The 23787-nt window shown below is 42.8% G+C and overlaps 2 protein-coding genes across 13 annotated transcripts in view; one reads left to right on the top strand and one right to left on the bottom strand.

The window, feature by feature from the left end:
• Positions 1 to 808: 808 nt before the first annotated feature.
• OSER1 (oxidative stress responsive serine rich 1) lies at positions 809 to 12658 on the bottom strand. The gene is made up of 4 exons (XM_045804667.2): positions 12510 to 12658; positions 8617 to 8733; positions 5585 to 5698; positions 809 to 1636 (listed from the first exon to the last, which is right to left on the bottom strand). The coding sequence occupies exons 2-4, from the start codon at positions 8691 to 8693 to the stop codon at positions 949 to 951; spliced, it is 879 nt and encodes a 292-aa protein (XP_045660623.1). The 5' UTR covers positions 8694 to 8733; positions 12510 to 12658; the 3' UTR covers positions 809 to 948.
• A 93-nt stretch (positions 12659 to 12751) lies between these two features.
• Positions 12752 to 23787, top strand: part of GDAP1L1 (ganglioside induced differentiation associated protein 1 like 1) — a 47074-nt gene continuing 36038 nt past the window's right edge. For 2 of the 12 annotated variants that reach the window (XR_015720905.1, XM_045804672.2), the window contains exons 1-3: positions 12785 to 12888; positions 22549 to 22584; positions 22904 to 23019. The gene's annotated coding sequence lies outside the window, so the exon portion shown is untranslated. Of the gene's footprint in view, positions 12889 to 13426; positions 13572 to 21743; positions 21949 to 22548; positions 22585 to 22903; positions 23020 to 23247; positions 23488 to 23787 lie in introns of those variants that run through there. The other 10 variants (XR_006780858.2, XM_045804671.2, XR_015720904.1 and 7 more) reach the window with 9 other exon arrangements.

The following is a 23787-nucleotide window of genomic DNA, read 5'->3' as shown; positions in this document are numbered from 1 at the left end:
GATAGGGATTCATCCTCCAGCTGAAACTGAGGGGAGAGGTTTTTTTTCCCACCAAACTCTGGAGGGAATTTTTGGATGGCCAACCAGAAATACAAGATATAGCACGTATAAAATTCTGTTTGGGGTTGGCTGGGGTAGGAGGGCAGTGCGGAGAACACCCACCCAGAACATTTGAAACTGAGGTATGAGATCTACATTACAACTGACTGAAACATGCCACATGTTAAAATGCCATAGATGGAGAAGATGCACGCTAGTTTCAAATATTACACCCCCTCTTTCCAACTGAAGCAGCCCGCTCCAAGCTGCTTCTTACCTGAGAAACTTCATGTAACATGCCTTCATGTACCAAGTGCCAGCAGGGTTTATTTGGTGATGGTTAATGATTCTCTCAAACAATATAGGGCGGGCCAGCTAGTTTATTCACATTGAATCTAAACCTTAGATCTCTGGCTTAACAATAACTTAAGGAACCCTGAAAGACACAATAAACTTGTGTTAAATCAGAGATGGTTTAAATCAGTCATATAACTTCTAAGATTCTGGGCTGGCAACTACAGTATGACGAATGTTCAGTCCAGTTACAAAACGTTTCATTTTCCTTGGCCAACAAATCTTAAACAGATCTGAAAAATGAACTGCTTTACAAAGGCTTTTACCATATACCCATCGCTAACAGTCAAATGATTATGGTTTCTTCATCTCCCAGAAACTTTTCTAAAGAAGAGGGATTTTCCTTTGATCTGCTCACCTTGGTGCGTATGTAAGAACGCAGAGAGTAAGTTTAAAGAACGAAGATGAACGGAGATGCCAAGAAAAGTTTTTATTGCAAGCACAGTGAGCAGAAGGAGACGTCTTCTCACAAAACGTGGCCGCAAGGTCTGCCATTAACTAAATCTCTCTGACAACCCTTCATTGGTTTAAAGCATATTACTTAGCTTCTTGCTATCAGGTGTACATCATTTCTGCCATGTGGGACATTTTCTTGGGAATATACAAGTAATATTCCATGTAGCCTGACAGGTCCTCAATGGTCACATCATCCACATAGACTCGAGCTTGCTCAGAACAGGAGCGGGGGGAGCCAGACAGAGTTCTGGTGTGGAGCGACTGAGAGTAGTCCTCAAGCATAGATCTTCGTTCTGGGGCCAAGGGAGGGACACTCTGCAGGCCTGAAAAGGAATACACTTCCATATCATGCCATCTCTTACACTGGCACTCCTTGCCTATGCATGCACATGGCTTGCCCTGGTTTAGCTTGGAAACAGATTGAAAGTCAGAGAGATCATTGGCCTTGAGACTTGCTTGGGAGACTTGGGTAGAATCAGAGGTGTCTTCCTTCTTACTCTCTGATGGGAGCCTGGGAACCGCAGTTCTCAAAGGCTCAACGACTGCCCCTGTGTGATTAGTATCGAGAGAAGTAGAGCATTCTCCTGCATTGAACTCTTTAGGGGTGGAAATGCCCAGCCCACTGCTGCTATCAGGGGAGTCAGTCTGGCTTTTGTGCTTGAGCTGGCTGCTGGAAGAAGAAGCTATTGTACTGCAATGTATAAACTTTGGAGGATGAAGGACAGGAGACTTAGAACGTCGACGACGCTGGGTTCTCACTGCTCCTCGTGAAGACTTCCTTGTAGACCTAAGAGGAAAACAGTGCACAAAAAGATGATGGGACACGCAGCTCTCCTAAACGGATTCTTGGTGATAGCTGAAAATTTACCTCCTCTCGAGTATGAGGTCCTAAGTTTCCCCCAAAGAGATGTGCCTACCTCCCTTTTCAAGCTGCCTAAGTCTGTGTCTCAAAAACCTCAACATCTCCTTATTAGCAAGCTATAGACACAGGAGAGGTAAAGGGTAGTTTTTAATTGCATTTCTTGGGCCAAACATTGGGTGCAGAACACTTCCCTATCCAAACCCTGGGCCTGAGAATCTTCAGCCACTGGGGCTGGAAAAGCACCCCTCCCCAACCCACTTGATGCTGTAAAGCCCAACTGTTATGTGCTGTGCTCTGAACATAACAGCTTCCATACCACTGTGTGAGGCTGATGATGCAAATGGCCACTATGTCATGCAGTCATGATTACCACATAGAGAGAGCAGCAGATTTAGGATTCATTTCTATCACTGACAAATAAATTTAGACTCCCTCAAGTTTTCAGACATTGGGAATTACCAGATGCTCTACATAACTTTTAATAAAATATTTAAATAAATAAAAGAGTTGAGCAAAGGAAAAAAAAAAAAGAGAGACTCAAAACTGCCAAGCAAAACTGAAAACAGAACCAAAAAGAACTTTAAAAAATAAAAAGAAACCCTGTATTTGAAATTAAATTAAATGGCTGGGCCAAGCAGCAGAATAGAGCTAAGGAAAGAAATACTGAACTGGAAGATAAATCGGAATTAGTTGTAACAGGGTTCAGCCAACTGTAGTCTATGGGTCAAAAAACTGGCTATTTTCATACAGCCCACAGACACTACTCCTGTGGGCTAGCACTGGGAGCCACAGAGACCAGGCTGGGTATCCCCCTTCACCCTGGTCTCTACTCCCTGTGCCTGCCTTCCTGGCCAGCAGATGTGTCACACCACTGCCGAGGTCCCATGCTGGTGCCATCTACATGTTGGGGCTCTGCTGTCAGCAACTGCCAGCACCTGAGAGGTGGCATCTCAGTTCAAGAGTGTGGCTTGTGTGGGGCCCTCTGGAGGAAAGAAGGGCATGCTGGAATCTGGGTACCACTGGGGCACAGGGTAAAACTGATTCTAGTACTGCCACCCATCCCCCCATCCCACCCAGCTAATCATTTCATCCTGAAACAAGCAACTCAACACAAAGTGTGTCCACCAGCCAGGATGGTGGGCATTAGGCAAATGGGGCAGGGTAGGAATTTTCTCGCTTATATACATACTTACATAACATCCTTGAATCTCACCTCTTGGCCTCCAAAGCCTAAAATATTTATTATCTGGCCCTTTACAAAAAAAGTTTGCCTACCCCTGACCTAAAACATAGTATAGAGACTTGGAAAAATGCAGGAGAAGTTAAAAAAACACAGATAGAATAAGAAATCTCGAGTTTCCCAAGGAAAGACTATAGAGCATGGAGGACAAGTGAGTTTTGAAGAGATAAGGGCTGAGAAATTTTCTGAATTGATGAAAGAGATCTACAGATATAGGCAGGACCTGAAACAGGACAAATAAAGAGCAATCCACATCTAGACCCACTGTAGCAAAACTGCAGATTCTCCAAAACTGGAACATCTTACTAAAGGCAGCCAGAGACCAGACAGATTCCCAAAAAGAACACCAGTAAGATCGAAGGTTGACTTTTCAACATCAATAATGAAGCCAGAAGAGAATGAATATCTTCCAGGGCTATGAGAAAATATCTAGAACGAGGACTTCAGGCATATCAAATCAGGTGTATCTTTCAAGAACAAGGATGAAACAAAGACATTTTCAGATAAAGCAAAGTATATTTACCAATAGAACATGATGCTATACACGGAGAGGGAGCCATTCAAATTCATTCTACGGGGAGTTCTACGATAGGCCCTAATTACTAACAACAGATCTTTGCTAAAGGAATTTCTTCAGAAATTCCTTTAGGAAGAAAGAAAGACAAGCATCCTATATGGAAGGTCTGAGATGCAAGAATGGTGAGCAAAGAAACTGTAAATGAGATAAACAAACACTGTTTATTTAAGTAATAAAACCTGTTTGTCAGATTAAAAAGAAGTGAAAAAACTAAAATATTGGGCAACTACACATAGAAGTCAGGAGGTCAGGGGCGCCTGGGTGGCACAGCGGTTAAGCGTCTGCCTTCGGCTCAGGGCGTGATCCCGGCGTTATGGGATCGAGCCCCACATCAGGCTCCTCCTCTAGGAGCCTGCTTCTTCCTCTCCCGCTCCCCCTGCTTGTGTTCCCTCTCTCTCTGGCTGTCTCTATCTCTGTCGAATAAATAAATAAATTCTTAAAAAAAAAAAAAAAAAAGAAGTCAGGAGGTCAGAATAAGAAGATTATAAGGAGGGTTAGGGGCGCCTGGGTGGCTCAGCGGTTAAGCGTCTGCCTTCGGCTCAGGGCGTGATCCCGGTGTTATAGGATCGAGCCCCACATCAGGCTCATCCGCTATGAGCCTGCTTCTTCCTCTCCCACTCCCCCTGCTTGTGTTCCCTCTCTCACTGGCTATCTCTGTCAAATAAATAAATAAAATCTTTAAAAAAAAAAAAAAAAAAGAAGATTATAAGGAGGGTTAAAACACTGCTGATGCTTAAACAAGAAGGGTCTGAACTGGGTGGGCAAGCTTACATGCATGGATTTTCTATAGTACTTGCAAATGTATTTTTTCTTCCTCCTAATTTTCTTAATAAAGTTTTCTTTTTCTATCTTATTGTAAGAATACACTGTATAATACATAAAACACACAAAATATGTGTTAATTGACCGTTTATGGTATCTGTAAGGCTTCTGGTCAACAGTGGGCTACTAGTAGTAAAGTCTGGGGGAGTCAAAAGTTATATATGGATTTTTGACCTGCACAGAAGTTAGCATCCCTACCCTCCGTGTTGTTCAAGGGTCACTGTAATAACTTTTGTCTTTGTTAATAAGCACGTATGGTGGAATTTCAAGGCTAACTAATAATAGAAACACAGCATATAATTTCCAAGCCAGTGGGAGGAAAAGTGGTGGGGGGAAGAAAACAAACCTATTTCAAACAATTTTTTAAAAGGAGGGGAGAAGAAAAGGGAAGGCAGGAAGAGTAAAAAAACAAAAATCAGACACAAAGAGGCAGGACAAATAGCATAAAGTAAAATGGCAGAAACAAGTCTAAATATATCAATCAATAATCAAAATAAACGTAAATGCACTGAACTCAGTTTTAAAAAGATTATCAGAATGGATAAAACAAAATAAGCCATATGTATTTATGAAACACATCTAAAATTTTAAAACAAATAATGTTTGAAAATAAAAGATAAAACATGATACAATAGGCAAATACCAACCAAAAGACAACTGGATTAACTATATTAATTCTGGCAAAAACAGACTTTAAGACTAGCCATTACGAGGAATTAAGAATGTCACTTATATCATTAAAAATCTCAATTCAGAAGAAAAAATTCTAAACTGGTATGAACCTGGACTGTATAAACCTAACAAAATGGCTTCAAAATACACAAAATAAAAATATGGAACTTAAGGGGAAAACAGACAAATTCACTCCCATAGGGAAGATTTCAACATACATCTCTCAATTATTGATAGATTGAAAAAAAAAATTGTGGAAAAAAATATTCAAATAATACATTTAAAAGTTTGATTTAATGGACATAAAAGAGTGCTCGCTTTGGCAGCACATATACTAATGGACATAAAAGAAACCAAAGAACACATAGGACATTTATAAAAATTGACTATAAACCAAGCCACACGGCAAGTCTCAGCAAATTCTCAATTGAGAAGAATGGCTCATCTCTAATCATTGGGCTTGGGGTTTGGTATCTTAACATACTCTTTTCAGGATACTCAGGAAAGTCCAGTAGTATTGTAAAGTATTGGACACAACCCATCTGCAGTAAGAAGCTCTTACCCATGCCAACTGTCTTTAGATGCACACGAGGTTTTCAGTTTGGTATCATCCGCTGCTGTTCTGACTGATGCTCTGGCATTTGTGCCTTCTCCAACAGACAGTGATGCTATGGACCTGAAGAAAACAACGAAGTTTACTGCTTACAGAAAACTGAAAGTAGGAGAACTTACTGTTCTCACCAACACAACTTATATTAATACCTTTCTCTGTCGTTTGGGTTTCTCAAAAAATTGCTCATCTTTTAGGGTAAATTTTCCTCCAAAACCAAATTTAGGGGATCCTTAAAAGCCCATGGTTGCAGAATCAGAAGCCAAAGAGTAATTCTTAAGTATGACGAGCAGCAGGATATAAATAGACTTTTAGGTTGTTTATCTGGGGCAGATAAGGCCTTACGTCCACAGAGAACCCTAATGACACTGACCACTTATTTTATGCGGGCAAATCAAAACCATGAGAACTAAGTTGAGGAGCAAAAACCTCAGGAGACTCACTCTAACTTGAAAATGTGTATTTTTGACAACTAATAAACTTGAAATATTACTGGAAGTTAAATCTTTGCAATTTAAAATTACAGAAGTAATATGGGTTTCCAGTAAAGAAGATGAAAAAATTTGAGTAAAAAAAAAGAACATCTATAATCTCACAACCCAGAGATTTACAACATTAACATTTTGGTATAAATCCTTCCAGACCTTTTCAATATACACGTATATACACACATACATTGGGCTCCTACTATACATGCTGTGGTATTAGTAACAATCCTTTAGAAAGAAACATTAATCTACTAAGTAAAAGGATGCTCACTGAAATTAATTTAAAATAAAAAGTAATAGGAATAACCTAAATGCCCAGAAGACAATAGAAAATACTACATTATATAAATGATGACACATCTATTCAATGGAATATTAGGAATTTATTAAAAATTTAGTTACAAAGAACTTGAATGACACAAGAGAATGCTTGTAACATAACATTAAGAGAAAACAGCATTAGATAAACAACTATACATATATTATGATCTCAACTATGTCAAAAAACTATATGGTGTTAAGTACAGATGGTCTAGATTATTAACAGCAGTTATGATAAACTGAGATTTTTACTTCCTTTTTGTTTCTGTGAATTTTTCTATAATAAGCATGTGTTATTTTATAATCAGATAAAAAGGATTATGTTGTTTTCTAATAAATATATAGAGATTTATCCTGGTAAGACAAATACCATTGGGAATCGAAACCTGTTGAACAGGATCATGCTAAATTCCTGGCAAGGCCTGGTTAGTTATGAGTCAGTACCTCAGATGTCCCATTTGTAAATCAGCAACAATATGAAACAACCAGAACCATATGATACATTACGCAAGTCTTATTCTACTTAGTCATGGTAATGACTCACCCCTTACACTTTTATTTGGTTTTCTCAAATGTTCTCCACTGCTCCTTCCCTTTCTGTAATTCTACTTCAGGCAGATTACATACTACAAAGATGCCATATCTGACCATAGATATTGGTCAGATATGGCATCTTCAAAGGTTTTGTTGTTATTGTTTTTAATGTTCCAGGTAATTTTTAGGGGCATTGAAATAGCTTAATTTTATGTTCCAACTTCTTAAAACACCATGAAAGAAATCTGTGTATGAAGAGTTACCCATATGAATTCATACATTCAGGGATTTATTTGAATATGTTTGTTTCTGTGTATGCACATTCCTAGCATTTTCCTGATTAAAAAAATTATTTCTGTACCAGAAATCACTAAGAAATGTGACCATAATCTGGAACTATCTATTTCTCTACTTTGTTTTTATTTCCCAAAACGACTTAAAAATTACTGATCAATTTAAATGGCAAGATGACCGTATCAGAAAAGCCTCTGGGAGGAGAAAGATACTTATCTGAAGTCTCACTGAAGCAAATGGGCGCACCATTAACAGTTCTTGTGCAAACCCATTAGTATATCACCTGGTAGGCCAAACAAACAAACAAACAAACAAAACAAACAAAAACGTACTAGCAGTAAGCAAACAGCCCTAACAACAACTATCTAATTTTTACTATGTGCCAAGTACTGTGTGCAACTCTTCATGTTGTCTTCAAGGTATCATATAAAGGAATGGTTAAGCGCACAGTTTCTGGAGGCAAATTGGGTTCAAATTCTGACTGTACCACTTCTCACCAATGTGACCTTTAGCAAGTGACTTAACTCAACTGTAGGTCATCTGTAAACTGGAATCACTATAATATCTATCTTCTAAATTGGTAGTGAGGACTACATAATGTGTACAGATACTTAAGCCAGTGTCTAGGGCATAGTGAGTAATAAATCTCCGTGATTATTACTTGTTGTGAAGTGTTCTACTCTAAGCTTCTAGGGTTTATTTTCCATTCATGAAAAGAAATATTCCTGTATCTGTCAAAGATCTGAGATTTCTTCTGGCCTGGGGTGAAGAATGGGGATGAAAACAGTCCTGCACAGAACATTTTGCAAAGGGCGAAATATTAACATTCAGACAGCAGCTGGTCTGCAGGTGCTCTAATTAGTTTGGCTAAAGGGTCCAAGATTATTGATCTCAGTGACAGAACCCTAATGAATAGAGGTTTCCATAGTGACAGACTTAGCAATCAGAGCACATGAAATCGAGAATGTCTGTGGATTTCTGTGGAGCCAGTTCACTTTTCGGGAAAAAAACACTGTGATTCCCTAGAGATGTATGAGGAAATTCCTGACGGGACACTGCTTGATAATTTTGATTAAAGACCGAGGTAGGCAACTTTCCTCAAAACTAAGGGAAACCAAAACACCCAACCTGGAGGTACGAATGAGCTGCTACTTCTCAAAATTTAACATTAAGAGTTTCTTTTGTAAGTAAAATAATGCTGTGCAAAATTTGGTAGAATGTCACACTGTTAACATTTTTATCTTTCATGAATAATGAGAAATTTTAGAAGACAAGATCTTCTTCAGTGGAAAAAGCTACTTAAATCTAGTAAACAATTCCCAAATAACATATTACATATTTAATTACCCTGATGCATCCACTCTTAATTTCTTGAAAGCAGTTTGTAGACTCTCCTCCTCTCCATCCTTGGCTTCAGATTTCATTGTGAAAGTTTTTACACTACTCTGGATGTTGCCGTTAATACTAAAAATAAAATAAAAATAAAATGAGCAAAGTGAAAACTGGTAGGTTCAAAAGTATACCTTTTGTTAAAATCTATATTCCTGATACTAGTACTACTTGTTGGGGGGGGGGGGGAAGCAAATTTCTATTTCTAAAAGGAATTTTCAGTGTAGACAGTTGGGGACGGTAGGTTTTATTTCTTAAGAAAAGACAAATGAAATGATACAGAAACATGTATTTATTATAACAGATTTTTTTATTGACGTATAGTTGACATGTTATATTAGTTTCGGATGTACAACACAGTGATTCAATAATTCTATCTTACTCAATTATTATGACAGAATTTAAACTGTCCAAAAACTTGATGCCAATATCCTATTACAGAGCTTTGGAAACTAGATCACCCGAAATCTGTGTTTAAGTATACTTTTTAACATGGGGGTAAAAATTCGTCCAATTGGACAGGTCTAGAAACCTACAGACAAAGTGACCTTTGCACCAAAAATAAAAGGAAAAAGCTCAACCTACAACACTCTGATTCTTTACAGTGATACTGAGTATTTGTGTGGTCCAACCCCAACAATTCCCGTTAAGTATAACTTCGTGACACATGATAGCATTTCTCTAAAGCAATCCTGACCCAGGTATCACTATTCATATTCATATAAATATTCAGACTCAGATATCAAGATGTTACCATTGTTAAAGCAGGATTACAAATATGTTTCAATGATTACTGATTATTCCACACTCTTATCAGTAAGTTTGATACCTTCATTTTTTTAGCTTTGAATTATTTTAATTATTATACAAGATAGAAAATAAATGAACTATGCATACAACTCGAAAAGATAAATGGAACAAACTTTGCCAAAAGAAAAAGGTGGAAAGTAAAAAATTACATAAATTATTTTTCTGTAGATGCATCTTTAAATGATCTCCACTTAATCAACCAGTTTGATTAATTAAAGTTCTCCATTCTTCCACCTTGATTTTTATACTTAAAGAAAAGGGGAACAGGAGCCAATCAAAGCAATAAGAGGTACAACAGAGAAGCAGAGAAGTCTGTTAATAAATCCTTTGAAATCTAGTTTCCTTATTTTTCCACTAAGGGAATTAATTAGTTAACATTAGTTAACATTAAATCTGAACAAAAAATAAATCAGTATCTATGATCATAGAGAATCAGAAAGAAAAAAGGTAAGACAAAAAATATAAAATGGTGGATTTGTGAAGCAAACGATTACCTTTACCTTTTCCTTATTTCTAACTTGCTAACCCCATCTAACCCCCCTTCCCCCCGCCCCCCAGGCACTCTCAGAAGGAGCAGTGCCTCTCTGTGGACCCTTGTAACTTCTCTGATTCCTTATGTGCTTATTTCTCAGGGGTGAGTTTGAGGTTATTGTGAGACCTCTAATATTCCAAAGGTCAGGGTGTCATAATATGTTTGATATAATGTAATCATATAGTACCAGTGGCAGAATACAGAAGCAAGGCATTAACACTACTCGCTTATTTCATTTATTTATTTACTTACATGTAGAAGGTATTTTAGGCAGATCACTCTGGTGAACACTGAAAATAGTCTCCAAAGAATTCAGCTAGCTTTTACTGCAACTTCTTAAATCAAAAAATTTGAACACACTCCCCACATATTCTTGCTGGTTTATTTAACCAGTACAAGAACTTGAGGAAACATTAATTCCATATTTTGCTGGTTTCTAATGCTTTTGGATTTAGAGGGGGATCCTCCCCCAGATACACATTAATGTCCTATATATCTGGGGAGGGAGGCAAGCAAAGATCACATATCCTAATATTTTTGAAGCTCCACAGTACCTAAAAGAGTGGTACCAGAGATTATAAACAAATCCTTCCTGCTGGTAGAACTAAATTAAAGTTTGGCTTATAGTTTTCCTCAATTACTTTATGACCAGTCAGTCAAATGCTCAGACTATTGGCCCTTACAGAGTTAAACAATCTGAAGAGTCTCCCCATCCCTGAGGACCCCACACAAACCCTTTTCTGGGACTCTCTGGAAATCAGTACACATCACATCTAAATATACACTGCTTAATTCTATGGGCAGAAATTCATTCCATCCACAAATATTTACAGAATCCCTACCATGTGCTTTAGCACTAGACTGGATTAGGGATAGAAGGATAAACCTGACACAGGACTGTGAACCCTATTTCTGTAAGAATTGGAGTCTCATTCCTGCCCTAACACTGTGCTAAGAAGCTTTGCACCCAGATATGTAATTTTTAATTATACAGTCCTAACTTAATGGCACTGCAGGTGACCTCTAGATATTTATACAAACTTAGTTAACATTCTTGTTGACACACCAAAAGATCTATTATTTGAAAACCAAAATAGACCAAAATAAAAACTGGCTATAGACTAAAACATTAGGAATGAAGTTCTGTCTAAACTATTTTCAGACTTCCAATATTCTGATTATGCACCCTTTCCCTCTGTTACATTAACCCAGAGCAAAGGAGAGTCTTAGACATGACCTTAAGAGCTAAATCAGACCATGTTTGTAATCAAGAGTTGTACAACTAACTCCGGGAAACATATAATTGGTTTGCCCTTTTTCGTTAACATTAAATTTGTGGAGACATTTCTTGCCATTTTCACTTCACTGACTTCCTGAAAATGGAACAATTACCAAAGAGATCAAAGTTTAAAGGCCTATTAGAAGTTACTTTGTATTGTTTTAAGTTAAATCACAAGGGGCAAATTTAACTCTGCCTCGGATTTTCCCAACCTTTCAAAAATGACAAGTAAAATTCTCCTAAGTTCCTCCATCAAAAGGGCAAATTCCTGGTTTTCTCTGACTTTCAACGAATAGCATGTGTCACACTCTTATTTGTATCTTGTAGTTTTAATCATGACCTCTTTTAACCTCAAGCCTAGATCCAAATTTCCAGGACCCTGAAAAGACCTGAGATCGATAAATAAAGGATCCCCGCGTAAGCGTGTCATCACAATGTTAAAGATTTAGAAACTTTCCCAGCCTCCCAGGATGCGCGGAGTGCAGGAAGAAAACCCTGTCCTGCAACCCCCTTAAGACACAAACAAGTCTAGGTTGAAACTATCTGCCCACAGTCCAAAACACATTCACATCTCTCTCTAAACACTCTCTCACCCCCTACACTCTCGATGTAGAGCAAAAGCACGGTGTTATTTCTGTCCCCCCCCCCACGCCCCCGACTCTGGATGGGTCGCGATTAAATACGATCAGGGGGAAAGGTCAGAATCGGAGCGGGGGGCGGTACTCGGGTGGTGGAGAGCAAAGGCCCCAGCTCTGTCCGCCCCGGTCTCCAGCTGGAAAGGTGCCTCTGCTGGATGCTCCCCCGGCCAGAACGAGAGGCTGGAGTTGCGCCGAGGCGCAAGGGATGCAGAAGAAGGCGGGAGCGGAACCGAAGAGGCAGCCAACGAGGCTGGGGCTCAGAAACAAGCGGGAAAGGGCGGGAAGGGGCAAAGGGCGACCAAGGAAGGCGAAAAGGGGAAGCTACAGCCGGGCGGGAGCGGGCGGAGGGGCGGGACGCGGCGGGGACCGCAGGGGCGCGGGAAGGGGAGAGAGAGCGGAGCTTGGGCCGACCCAAGCCGCGGCGGCCGAGGGGGCGCGGAGAGGCCCAGGCCCGGCCCGGCCCAGGCAGTCAGCGCCGGGGGGCGACGCGACGAGAAGCGGGCGGGCCCAGGGGAAGCCACCCAAGGCCAGGCCGGACCGGCAGGCCGAAACGGGATGCCGGGGCCCCTCCCCGTCACGTCCACGCACTCACCTCCTCGCAGCTGGGGCGCTCCGGGAATCCAGTCCCGTCAGTTCAGATCGTCTGTCCCCGATCGCGGCGCCTGACTGACCCGGATCCAAACCCGCGGAGGGGCCAGCCCGCGCCTCCGGAGTCGCACTGCGCCTGCGTCACTCAGCCACGCGCCCCGCCCCCTGCTCATGCTCCTCCCACCCCAGTGACTCGGCAGCGCGGCAGGCGGTGGCTGCGCAGGCGCGGGGCACGGGCCTTGCCTCTCAAAAGCCCTGTACCCGCCCCTCTAGGAAGCACGTGCGTCTACGTAATTTCCTGTTATTCTCCTAGCTTAGTCCTCGGTTCTCCGTGGGTTTGCTCGGGACCGGCGTTTGGGGCGTGCCCGCTTCCTCTCTGTCAGGTGAGTGAGTAGGCGCTGTTCTTCCCGGTCGCCCAGCCGCCTCACTTCCCAAGGTCTCCCTGGGCCTGGTGCTCGCCCTGGAGTCACGGTGGCAACGGAAATTCCGGGGACCGAGGCCAGGGTGGGGGAATCTTCGAGGCACCCGCTGAGCTCTTGGCCCGAGTCTCTTTGGTGCGAAGGAACCTGACGGCCTGCGACATCTCCAGAGCTCGGACGCAAGCGCTCGTCTCCTGGCCTGCAGAGAAGCGGGGGAGGTTATCAATCACGGCCAGGGCCGGGAATGTGAGGCCGAAATTGGAATGGCTGTAATGCCTCTGTTTGACTTGAGACGACTGCTTTTACCTTTCTGGGCCAGTTTCTCCAACTGTTAAGTGAGGAAGTGGACTATATCAGCGAATCTCATTTTTACAGGCACGGACCCCTTGGAAAATCTAGTGAGAACTCGACGGAGAAATGCACATACGTACTAAATTTTGCAAAAAGGTTTATGGGGCAGTTCACCGAAGTAGGTGATTTTAAGGGATCTTTCCATTTTTAGGACTCTGACAGTTGCTCAGATGAAAGGCAGAGAAGGGGTGATGTGTGCAACAGTTGCAAATCAACCTCCCCCCCCCCTCCCGTCACCAGGACTGGTTCTGCTGAAGTAGCTTTGCCGCTCCGCCTTCACCGCGCCCCAGTTAAACGTTTGTATTTCTCTGAGCTTTGTGGAAAAGATAGATTTCCTTAAAAGAATTGGCTAGAGTTGGTTCTGGCCCAACACCAGGGGGAGGGTTGTTACCTGAGCCAAAACTGGGCCCTCCCACTCCCACCCGCCCTGATACTCAGGTATAGTCACCTAACTAGATAGGCTGCTGGAAATAGTTGAGTCTGTCCAGCTTAACTACAGCCAGACCTTGGAATGCCTGACCCATGTCTGGGAATGGAATCTACAAGTCATTGTATAAGGATGTTAAACATAAAGCATGTAGTGGGCCCTGGGTGAAACATTTTAAGTTCTCCTTGTTCCTACCAAAGGCTCATTAACTGACGGGATGAAAAAAAACTATAAATTGTGAAATTCCAACATCAAACTTAATGATACTAATAACAATGGCTATCCTCTTCTGTGCAGCAATGTGCATGTTCTCTCATTTAATATTCTTGTGACTTTATACATTTTACAGATGCGGATGCCTGGGACTCAGGTGTTCGATCCCTTGTTCTAGCTCCCTTTGTCTTATCACCCAAAGCTAGTAAGTTACCGAGTTGGCATTTAATTTGTCTCAAAAGCCTGTCCATCTGCTGCCCATTTCTCAACATCTCTTGGAAAAGAATAAAAAAGAGGAAAATATGGTGCATTTTTTCCTCAGGAGTTGCAAAGTGAGTTGCATCAAGACTTGTTATTAAGCTGTCATTTGAAAATACTGCTTCAGATAAAACTCGCACATACTTGAGGGCAAGGACTATAGATCAGTAATGAATCCCCAAAGCCCAACAATTCCTGGAGGTTAGTAGGTGCTAAATACAGTTTTCGTGAATTCTTCATTCTACCTACTTCCTTCCATTATGGCATTAAATACTAACAGCCAAAAATTTTTTAAGTGCTTCATGTAAGCATATCTCCATCATAAAGTCAGATGCTTTCTGAGAATGTGGCTCTTTCCTCAGAGAGTATTTGGAAGGCAAGAACGTCTGGGGAATACTTACGAAGTCCATTAACTCACACCACTTGCTGTGGCCTGAAATTTCAAGTCATGACAGACAGGCCTGGCTCATTGTGTGGCACCTCATGACGGAATGAGATAGAGAAGCTAGAAAACATGTGATCTGAGGGAACAAAAAGCCAGATATGCCTCCTGTATTAGCAACACAGGGTCTTTCCAGCCATAGAAAAAGCCCTGAACTTACGTGCAGACTTTATGTACTTAGGAAATTGGCTAGGTATTGGGGGCGCCTGGGTGGCACAGCGGTTGAGCGTCTGCCTTCGGTTCAGGGCGTGATCCCGGCGTTATGGGATTGAGCCCCACATCAGGCTCTTCTGCTGTGAGCCTGCTTCTCCCTCTCCCACTCCCCCTGCTTGTGTTCCCTCTCTCGCTGGCTGTCTCTATCTCTGTTGAATAAATAAATAAAATCTTTAAAAAAAAAAAAGGAAATTGGCTAGGTATTAACTTAATGCACATAGTAATGTCATTTCATCAGGAAGCTATCGTAGCTTTTAAATTCCTTTAGCAGCACTTCCTATTCCATGTATCTTATAACTGACTGAGTAGAGTAGACTTAATTTCATCAATTATACTGCAAAAACAATATACATAGGAGGATAACTTTGATTTTAAAAAATAACTTTGAAGAAGGCAAGTTCAAAACCTTCAAAAAAATTTATTTTCCCAACAATGTGGCTGCCATCCTACCAGCTGGTAATCTGGAATAGTCGTCTTAAGTGTTTTAAGGCTCAAAAACATTGTTCCTTACCTTGATACAATTTGAAAAATGATTTTGGAGTAGAAGATGTTGATGATAATGATCATTTCTATCTTTATTTACAAGGACTGTCTCATTTAATCTTAATTTAATTCAACTTGCAAAGCAGTTGCTTTTATTTTGTCCATTTTACACCTGAGTAAAGTAAGGATCGGAGCAGTTAGATAAGTCATCCAAGGCTACACAGCTTGTAAGTGGCAGAATTGGGATTCAAATTTAGGCCATTTGACCCTATGCCCACCTTCCTGGTCACTTGAGTTAGGCCACTTTTCTTAGTCTCAACCCATCTTCCCCTTACACACCCTAACTAGATCAGGCATACTTGCTTTCACCTGGGAAATTCATTGGGCTTGAGGAAATGTGCTGCCTAGGATGTGGGACTGTGTTCCAGCTGCATTTGACTTGCCTATTCTTGGACTTACCAGGCACATTTCCCTCTCAAGTCTTTTGTATTTGATGTTCTTTCTACTTGGACATTGTTTACCCACAACTCTCCTCTTCATTCAAGTCTGCTCGTGTGGTTCCCCAGCAGGGCCTTTCCTGGCTACCCCAGAAGACCCCTTCATCTGTGTCCCTTGAACTTTCTTTTTATTATAGCACTTACCACTACCTGATAACATATATTCATTACCATTCCCCTCACTAGAATAGAAGTGAGCTGAAAACAGAGACTTTGTCTCTTTTGTTTATCACTACTTTTCTCATTGACTCCTAGATGATATTTCCTACAGTTAAGCACTCTGAAAAAATGGATGTGTCTTATAATTGACACCTGTGTCCTGGTAGCATTTTTTTTTCTTGATTATACCTACAATAAATGAGGAGTCTTTAAAATAACGGTGTCTTAAAGTTGATGAAAATACAGTCTATCCCCAGGGCCCAGACTCTTGCCTGGCACAGAGTTGGCACTCGGTAATTACTTGTCAAGTGAAACCACTGAAAGTTCACTATGTGCCAGAAACTATTTAAATATTTTTAATCCCCCACGATTATCCTGTTATGAAATACTTCTGTTATCAAAGCAGTGTGGTAATAGGGAGTAAATGTGTGGTGTCCTTTTGGAAGTCTGGGAAAGGGAAGAGAGCTGCGTCCTGGTCTCTGCCATGGGACTGCAGTGTGTCTGGTTGCCTTGCTTGTCCTCAGTTCCCACTCTTCTTTCCGCAGACTTCAGTGAATACCTGCTGCTTGCCCAGTGCGGAGGCACAGGAAGCCCTGGGGCACCCAGAAGGGTTGCCTAGCCTGGTCTGGAGGTGCAGGGGGATGTCTCAGACAAGGCTTCCTGGAGGAGGTTCTGTCTAAACTTGAAAGTCAGACATTGACCTGGGAAGTGGGAAAGGACGAAGGTGAGACTGGAGAGAGTCCAAGCCAACTCAAGGAGGGAATTGTGTTAAATAGCTTCTATTTTGCCCTTAAGCAAAATAGTGATGTTCGGTGGACTATTTCTATCACTCTGGCAGCCTGTTAGTGGATGAAGAAGAAGAGGAATGTAAGAGAGGCCAGTTTGAAGACATTTGAATTAATGTAAATGAAGGCCGGAGAACTGCACACAGTGTCTGAAGGGGGAAGAGGCCCTGAGGGGCCACAGCATTTAGGATTAGGGGGACTTGGCTGAACGTGCTCCTCAGAGATGTCTGGCCTGAGTGAATGAGTGGCCAGTGGGTGGCACCATTCACTAGGGAGGGAAATCCAGGAAGCCAGTAAGTTTGGGAAATTGGGAAGAGTTTGGACCATCAGGAGTTTGAAATGCAGGTGATAGCAGAAATCCTGTAATGAAGGGTCTTCATCTTAGAGGCCTTGGCAGAAGGGTTATTTTCAGAATCGTGGGGACTGTGGAAGTGAAGAGAAACGACCATTTTACTTTAGAACGATTACTGTGGTTACAGGCTGGATGGCACAGTGATCTGGGCCTGCGTTGGCAGTGATCTAAAGAGCAGGTGGCCATAGGACTGGAGAGCAGGGTAGCAGATTGAAAGTTTACTACATTGGGCTTTGGTGAGAGATTAAATGTGAACAGGATGGGCAGTGAGCGAAAGTGGATAATGAAAATTTGCTTTCTGGTTTGAGCCACTGACTGGATATTGTTGCCTATTTCTGATGTCACCCTACTGAATCAGATTGTCGGGGAACAGATGGAGAACAACATTTAAATGGGGTGTAATGATAAAAGCTCATACTTTTATAGTTCTTACTGTGTGTCAGCAAACTCAGTCTAATCCTCTCAGCAGTGTACCATTATCTTCATTTTCCAGATGAGGAAACTGACAGAGAAGTTCAGTAACTTGTCTGAGGTCGCACAGCTAGTAAGTGGTGTGGCTGGAATTTGAACCAAGGCAGCCTGGCTGAAGGCTGATCTCACTGCCTGCCTGAAGTGAGATGGCTCTGAATGAGGAGCTGAGTTTACACTCACAGAACTTGAGAGATCTGTGGGGCAGCCCCATGCAGGTTTCCAAGGCACAGGAAGATACATGGGGCTGGGTGGGGACAGCCTGGACCTTATATTCTGACCTATGCCAAACAACAACTGTAAATGTGAAGAGCCCCTGCTCGAAGGCTGTTGAGCTAAGCATTTAGGTACTCATACTTACTATATCTGCCAGTTCACAATGGCTGTGTTGAGTTTTTTAATTTGAGTTAAGTCTTGATAAGTCTTCAACTTAACTCTACATTTGAACTGTTGTATTATGGTTTCCTGGCTCAGCTTAATTCCAGAAATTCTTTCCTTGCCCATGGTCTCTTAACCAATCTTCCCTCTCAAGCGTTGACATTTAGCTATAATTTGCCAAAGTATTTCTTCATTCTCTGCTTATACATTCATGAGCATCTAATTCTGTCCAAGGGAAAAAGAGAAGTTTTCACCAGAAAGGTGCATCTGTGTCCTCAGAAGCCATTGGATTTGAGGTCTTGTTCTGTGTCCTTTCTTCTTGGCCATCTCTACAGCCATTCCTTCCCCTTTTCTCTGAGACCAGTCCCTACTTTGACACCACTTTGGTTCCCATCTTGCCACTGTTCTCAGGGGACTCATTCCATTTTTCCATACATGCAAACACCTACGGTATCTTTTTGCATCCTTTAAAATACAGAAACAATGGGAAAAAACCCAAACCCACAAAGCCCCCTTCTACCCAGATCCCCCCTAAAGCTCCTGTCCTTTCCTCCCCCTTAAAACCATAGTCAATATCTCTACTTCTTCAGTTCTCTCTCTCTTCAGCCCACTGCAGCCTGACTTCCATCCCCACCGAAACACTTCTTGCCGAGGTCACAAGTAACTTGGGTATGACCTCCTTCTTAACTCCAGTCCTCTTCTGGCTTCTGTGGCCCTGCTCTCAGCTGTTCCTCCTCTACCCAGATGCTGGTCCTCAGGGGCCTTGCTTCCCACTCCTCTCATCTCACATGCTCTTCCAGGATGACGCTGTGTCTGAGGGGAGAAAAATCTGTGACTCTCATGGAAAGGATATCAGAAAGGTCACTCAACCAACAGGAATGCTGAATAACCAGGCCTTCTCAGACTGGAGACCAGAGCCTCTGCCAGCTGCCGGGAATTCCCAGGCAGCTTCTCCGGGGCATCGTCGTCAAAGTGATTTAGTCCCATTTTTCATTCTTCTGTGTCCTTCTGTGCAGTAGTCAAGTTCTTTGGCCCATTAGCAGCGTCAGATTTTACCCGCTGCTACTCTGGTCCGAAACTGTACAACTTCCTGTGTTTCCCTCCTCTCATGGATCTCAGACTCCATTCTCTCAGTCCTGGGGGGCTCTTTCCCTCTCTTCTAGTTCATACACAGTTGTGCATAAATATTCAGTATTTCAGGGTTTTCTCCCCTCCCTCTTCTCCTTTCATGGTGCTCCTCACCCCATGTGGCATCTGGGCAGGAGAGGGGGGAGGCAGACGAGCTTTGTGGTTCAGGTGTGGTCCCTCCCCGCTGCTGGTCTTCCCTGCCATGTGGCTACTCTAGACTTGTCCCTCGGCATTATGGATTCTGGTGGGGCCCACCAAAACAGGGCTGGCCCGATTTCTTTCCTGAGCAGAATCATGAATATCGCCCGTGTTTCTAGTCACAAGGCCCTTGTGTGCCGTAGTCCTCTCAGCTTGTCTCCTGACCTTTCCTCGTCTGCCCAGCCCCTCACTGGGGCAGCGTATGCTTCTGGATTACCCGCGTGGCACACGGTGAAAGGGGGCAGAGAGAACTGCTCTTGTCCACTGCCTCATCTCCTGGGGCTCCTTTTACAGCCGAGGTGCAACTTGGTGCTGCGGCCCAGCTAGTGTGGGTCTTCTCTGAAAGTCCAGTGCTCTCCCTCGGCTCTGCTCGGGGAATGGGGCACCAGCGTCCTCTAAACCCAAGTGCTTCTGAGCCCCACGCAAGGATTTGGCCTTAGAGGAGGGCAGACCAGAACACCTGTCCTGCGTTTTCTCCTGGACAGTCCCAGAAGGCCCTTGTCCCTTCCCGCTCTATGGGAACTTCTCTTTAATCTTATGGTGTGTCATCTCCACACACTGTAGCTAATAGAAACTCTCTATCCTCTCACCCCCAGTTTGTGTTCTTAGTCTACAGAGAGTTTGGAAATTAGGAAGTCTTTTTTCCTCCCCAAAAAGCCAGATTTGAAGACTCTTATCTCACTGTGGACTCAAGAAAATTAAATTTCAGACTGAGAGCTGAGCAATGGCTCCCAAGCAGCAAAGGCCATTTCACTAAGTGGCTGGGCATTGCGGGCTTAATCATTGACTTACCTGCAACAGAAGTACAGGTTTGACCTCAAGAAATGTTCTCCTTTAGCTTGATAGAGTGCCCATCTCTTATAGAGCCAGGCACTTTGCCCATCTCACCAAGACTACAGAGAATGGGTAGGGCATTTCTCCAAAGGAAAAGATGGGTTGCTCTTACCCAAAGAAAGGGATAGAGGGAACAGACCAGTAGAAATAGTAAGTGTCTTCCACAGCTTTGGTGATATCTGCTTGTTGTTGACACCACATCCAGGTCTTCAGCCCGTATGTCCCCTGTCGGGGAGCAAGAATTTCTATACCCTTCAAGGGTCCTTCTAGCTGGACTAAGAATCAAATTGACCTGAGACAGAATAACAGGAGAAAATCAAATTTAATAGCATACATGCAGGGAATCTACACAGACAGGCAGAGTGAGGTCTGTATGTCATCCTGAACTAAAGAGAAGGGGGTAGGAGCCTGGGACTTCAGAGGAAAGGAATGTACTTTACGTTGGTAAGAAAAGCCGATGTTGATAATTAGATGTTTGTCCTGCCGTACAGATAGGTCACTCACATACAGTTTATCTCTGCTAATAACTCCCATTCTGGGGAGGACCGCCAGTTTAGATTCTTCTGTAGAGTTAAGGGAGGGGCAAAAGTTTCTCTTGAGCCCACAGGGTCTCTGTCACTTTCAGCTCACAATAATCTTCATGTCAAAATGGCCATCTTGGGGCGGCCTGCTCACGGCCCCTGCCCCCACCACCATACCTCTGTGTCCTGTGTCCTGCTGCTTGTCTCAGCGCGGATGTCCCACAACACCTGGCGAAATGAGATGTGTTCAGAACCTGACGGCTATCTTTCCCCCTATGCCTAGTCGTCTGGCCTTTCCCGATCCCTTTCCATTGCATCAAATCAAATTGGATCTGATTTGCCACCTCCCATCCATCTGGCTCCTAGGTAATTTAGTACCCCTGGTACTTTGGAAGTATTTTTAATGTGTTATATTATTTTTTAACAAAAGCTAATTTTAACCAAAGAAAAATGTACCTCTATAGAAAATGTGGAAAATATAAAGGAGAAAAGTATATGTTGTTCAGCCCCAGCACTGGGGGATGACCACTGTGAGTGTTTTGTCACAGTGCCACAGAGTTCCTAAGAACCAGACTGGCTCTGTTAGCAGTCCAGCCCCACGACCACCACCCCTCTGTGTGGCCCTGGACATACTGCCTGAGCCCCTGTGCCTTCATGTACCCCTCTGAGAGATGGGGGTAATGTTAGTACCCACCTCCGAGGGCTTGGAGAGAGTTGTATGAATAATGGGATAAGACACTGCCTGGCTCATAGCATCCAGCACATCGCAGTTGCTGTTATTATTATTATAAATGTATATATGTTAATTGCTGATAAACTGGGTGTACAGTTTAATATTCTTCTTTTCATTAACTATTGTAAGCGTTTTCCAGGTCACAAAATACTCCTCAAAAACATGATTTTAATGACAGTATAATAGTCTGTTATTTAAATATATTCGTAATTTCTTCTGTGATTGACTGTTCCTCTATTTTTGGACGGTTGGGGTATGTATGTTTGCTGTAATCACTCTGAGCTGAAAATGCTTATTTATGTGTATATGTACATTTAAAGCATGTGTATTTGTGTGTGTCTGTATCTACATCTGACTATGAGTCTGATTATTTTCTTAGAACAGAATTTTACACCTGAAGAGGGGATGAGCTGTGTAAAGCCTCCAGTAAATGTACTGAGAAATCGCATAAACGCAAGGTTATCAACCACACACACTCAGGGCCCACCTCACCACCGACTCCAGCAGTGAGATGAGCTTGTTCAAGTTTGCTGTTGTTGCTGCCATTCTTGACAAGGTCACTTTCACCACATTTCACTGGGATGGTAGGAGATGGAACCTTGCCCCGGGTGCTTCTGCATACATTACTTTTTATAATGTCAATAAATTAACTGAGCACTCCCGTAAGCCCTGGACAGCCATACTAACTTGCTTCCTGCCTAGTCCGTGTTTCTGTGAATAGAAGTACAATCCATGGTGCTGGCAATACACTCCATTGGGTTTTCTTGTTTCCCTGCTCCCCTGCCCTAAGATGGTTAGCATTTTGGCACCTCTCCCTGGTGACAGCACAAGTCCCAGAGCCCAGTAAAAGGTTCGACGGGAACCTGGCTCAGGTAAGGTACTAGCTTAGATGGACTGACCCATTTTCTGAACTCTCTGTGTGGCCTTCTCAGCATATTGCCGTATATTGCAAATCTTTGTACAATGTTTCAGGTTCAGATTTCCATTCAATGTCTTCTCCCTTGTAGTGACCCCAGCAGTGTTACTGTAACCCCACAGGAAGAGAGCTAGAGTTTTATTTTGCTAAAATAAAATCAACTAATATTTTTAAGTGCTTTCTGTTTTACAAAATGCATTCGCAAACGTGATTCTTTTGAGCCTCAAAACAATTCTGGAAGTTAGGTACGTTTATCTCCATTTTACAGATGAGACCCAGGGAGGTGAAGCCACTAGTTGAGCTGGTGAGTGACAGGGTTGGATCTCAAAACCCTCCTCTTCCTAAAGCATGATGCCTTCAGCAAAGGAGAGCCAGAAGGAGGAAAATGACCACGGGAGAGGAATACCAGCTTTGCTAGAAGGAATGAGAGCTGAAGAAGAGTTGAAGGAGTAGAGGCCACAAGTGGGAGCACTTGGACAGGGCAGGCTTGTGAGGCCTATGGTTGTGAGAGCCTGTGGCTGGATCTGCTCCTGTGATTTGGGGGCGTGGTGCCTGGGACTCCAGAGATGTGGGCCCTTGGGCAAATCATGGAACTCACTGAGTCTCAGTCTCCCCATTTGCAGGATGGAAATAACTCCCCCCTCTGCCAACTAGAAGATTGGTGCTGTGGTGCCTCTGATGCTGCCTTGGGATCTTCGAAGGGCAGGGCAAGCCTTTCAGCCAGGTTTACTTACTCCAGGTGAGAGCAGGCAGGACTCCAACCACGGTTCCTTTCTTTTCCTTCTTTTTTCCTTTTCTACTTATTTTTATCTTTATTATTTTGCAACATCCTTGTTGTAAAATGATATAAGTGATTCTGAAATATTTAAAGTAGAGATGGAAAATCCCAGATGTTCCCCCCCGTACCCCTCTATCCTACTCTGCAGAATGATAGCCACAGTTTGTGATTTCGTGCACTTTATTCCAGGCTTTAAAAACATGTATCCGGGGCGCCTGGGTGGCACAGCGGTTAAGCGTCTGCCTTCGGCTCAGGGCGTGATCCCGGTGCTCTGGGATCGAGCCCCACATCAGGCTCCTCCGCTATGAGCCTGCTTCTTCCTCTCCCACTCCCCCTGCTTGTGTTCCCTCTCTCACTGGCTGTCTCTGTCTCTGTCAAATAAATAAATAAAATCTTTTAAAAAAATAAATAAAAAAAAATAAGAACATGTATCCATACATATTTTGATGTACATATTTATACACACACACACACACACACACATATCCACTTATTCATACAGTTCTTTAAATTTTACAAAAATGTTATCTACACTCTTCTGCTCCTTGCTTTTTCCCCCATAACAGTTTTTTTTAAAAGATTATTTATTTGAGAGCGAGCATAGGAATGGGGGAGGGGGGAAGCAGAGGAAGAGGGACAAGCAACTCCCTGCTAGGCAGGGGGCCCGATGTAGGACTCGAGTTTTTCTTATTCAGAACCCTGAGATCATAGCCTGAAGCAGACACTCCA

The sequence above is a fragment of the Ursus americanus genome, chromosome 22, assembly GCF_024610735.1.
Source record: "Ursus americanus isolate L20-20 chromosome 22, mUrsAme1.1.p, whole genome shotgun sequence".
NCBI classification, from domain to species: Eukaryota; Metazoa; Chordata; class Mammalia; order Carnivora; family Ursidae; genus Ursus; species Ursus americanus.
The sequence above is the reverse complement of the archived record's forward strand: the minus strand, read 5'-3'. Positions and strand labels throughout refer to the sequence as shown.

Coding starts and splice junctions, on each gene's coding strand:
- OSER1 (XM_045804667.2), bottom strand. CDS start 8,693: ATGAAATCTGAAGCCAAGGATGGAGAGGAGGAGAGTCTACAAACTGCT. Junction 5,699..8,616: donor TTAAGAGTGGATGCATCAGG/GTAATTAAATAT, acceptor TGTTTTCTTCAG/GTCCATAGCATCACTGTCTG. Junction 1,637..5,584: donor TCTAAAGACAGTTGGCATGG/GTAAGAGCTTCT, acceptor TTTTCCTCTTAG/GTCTACAAGGAAGTCTTCAC.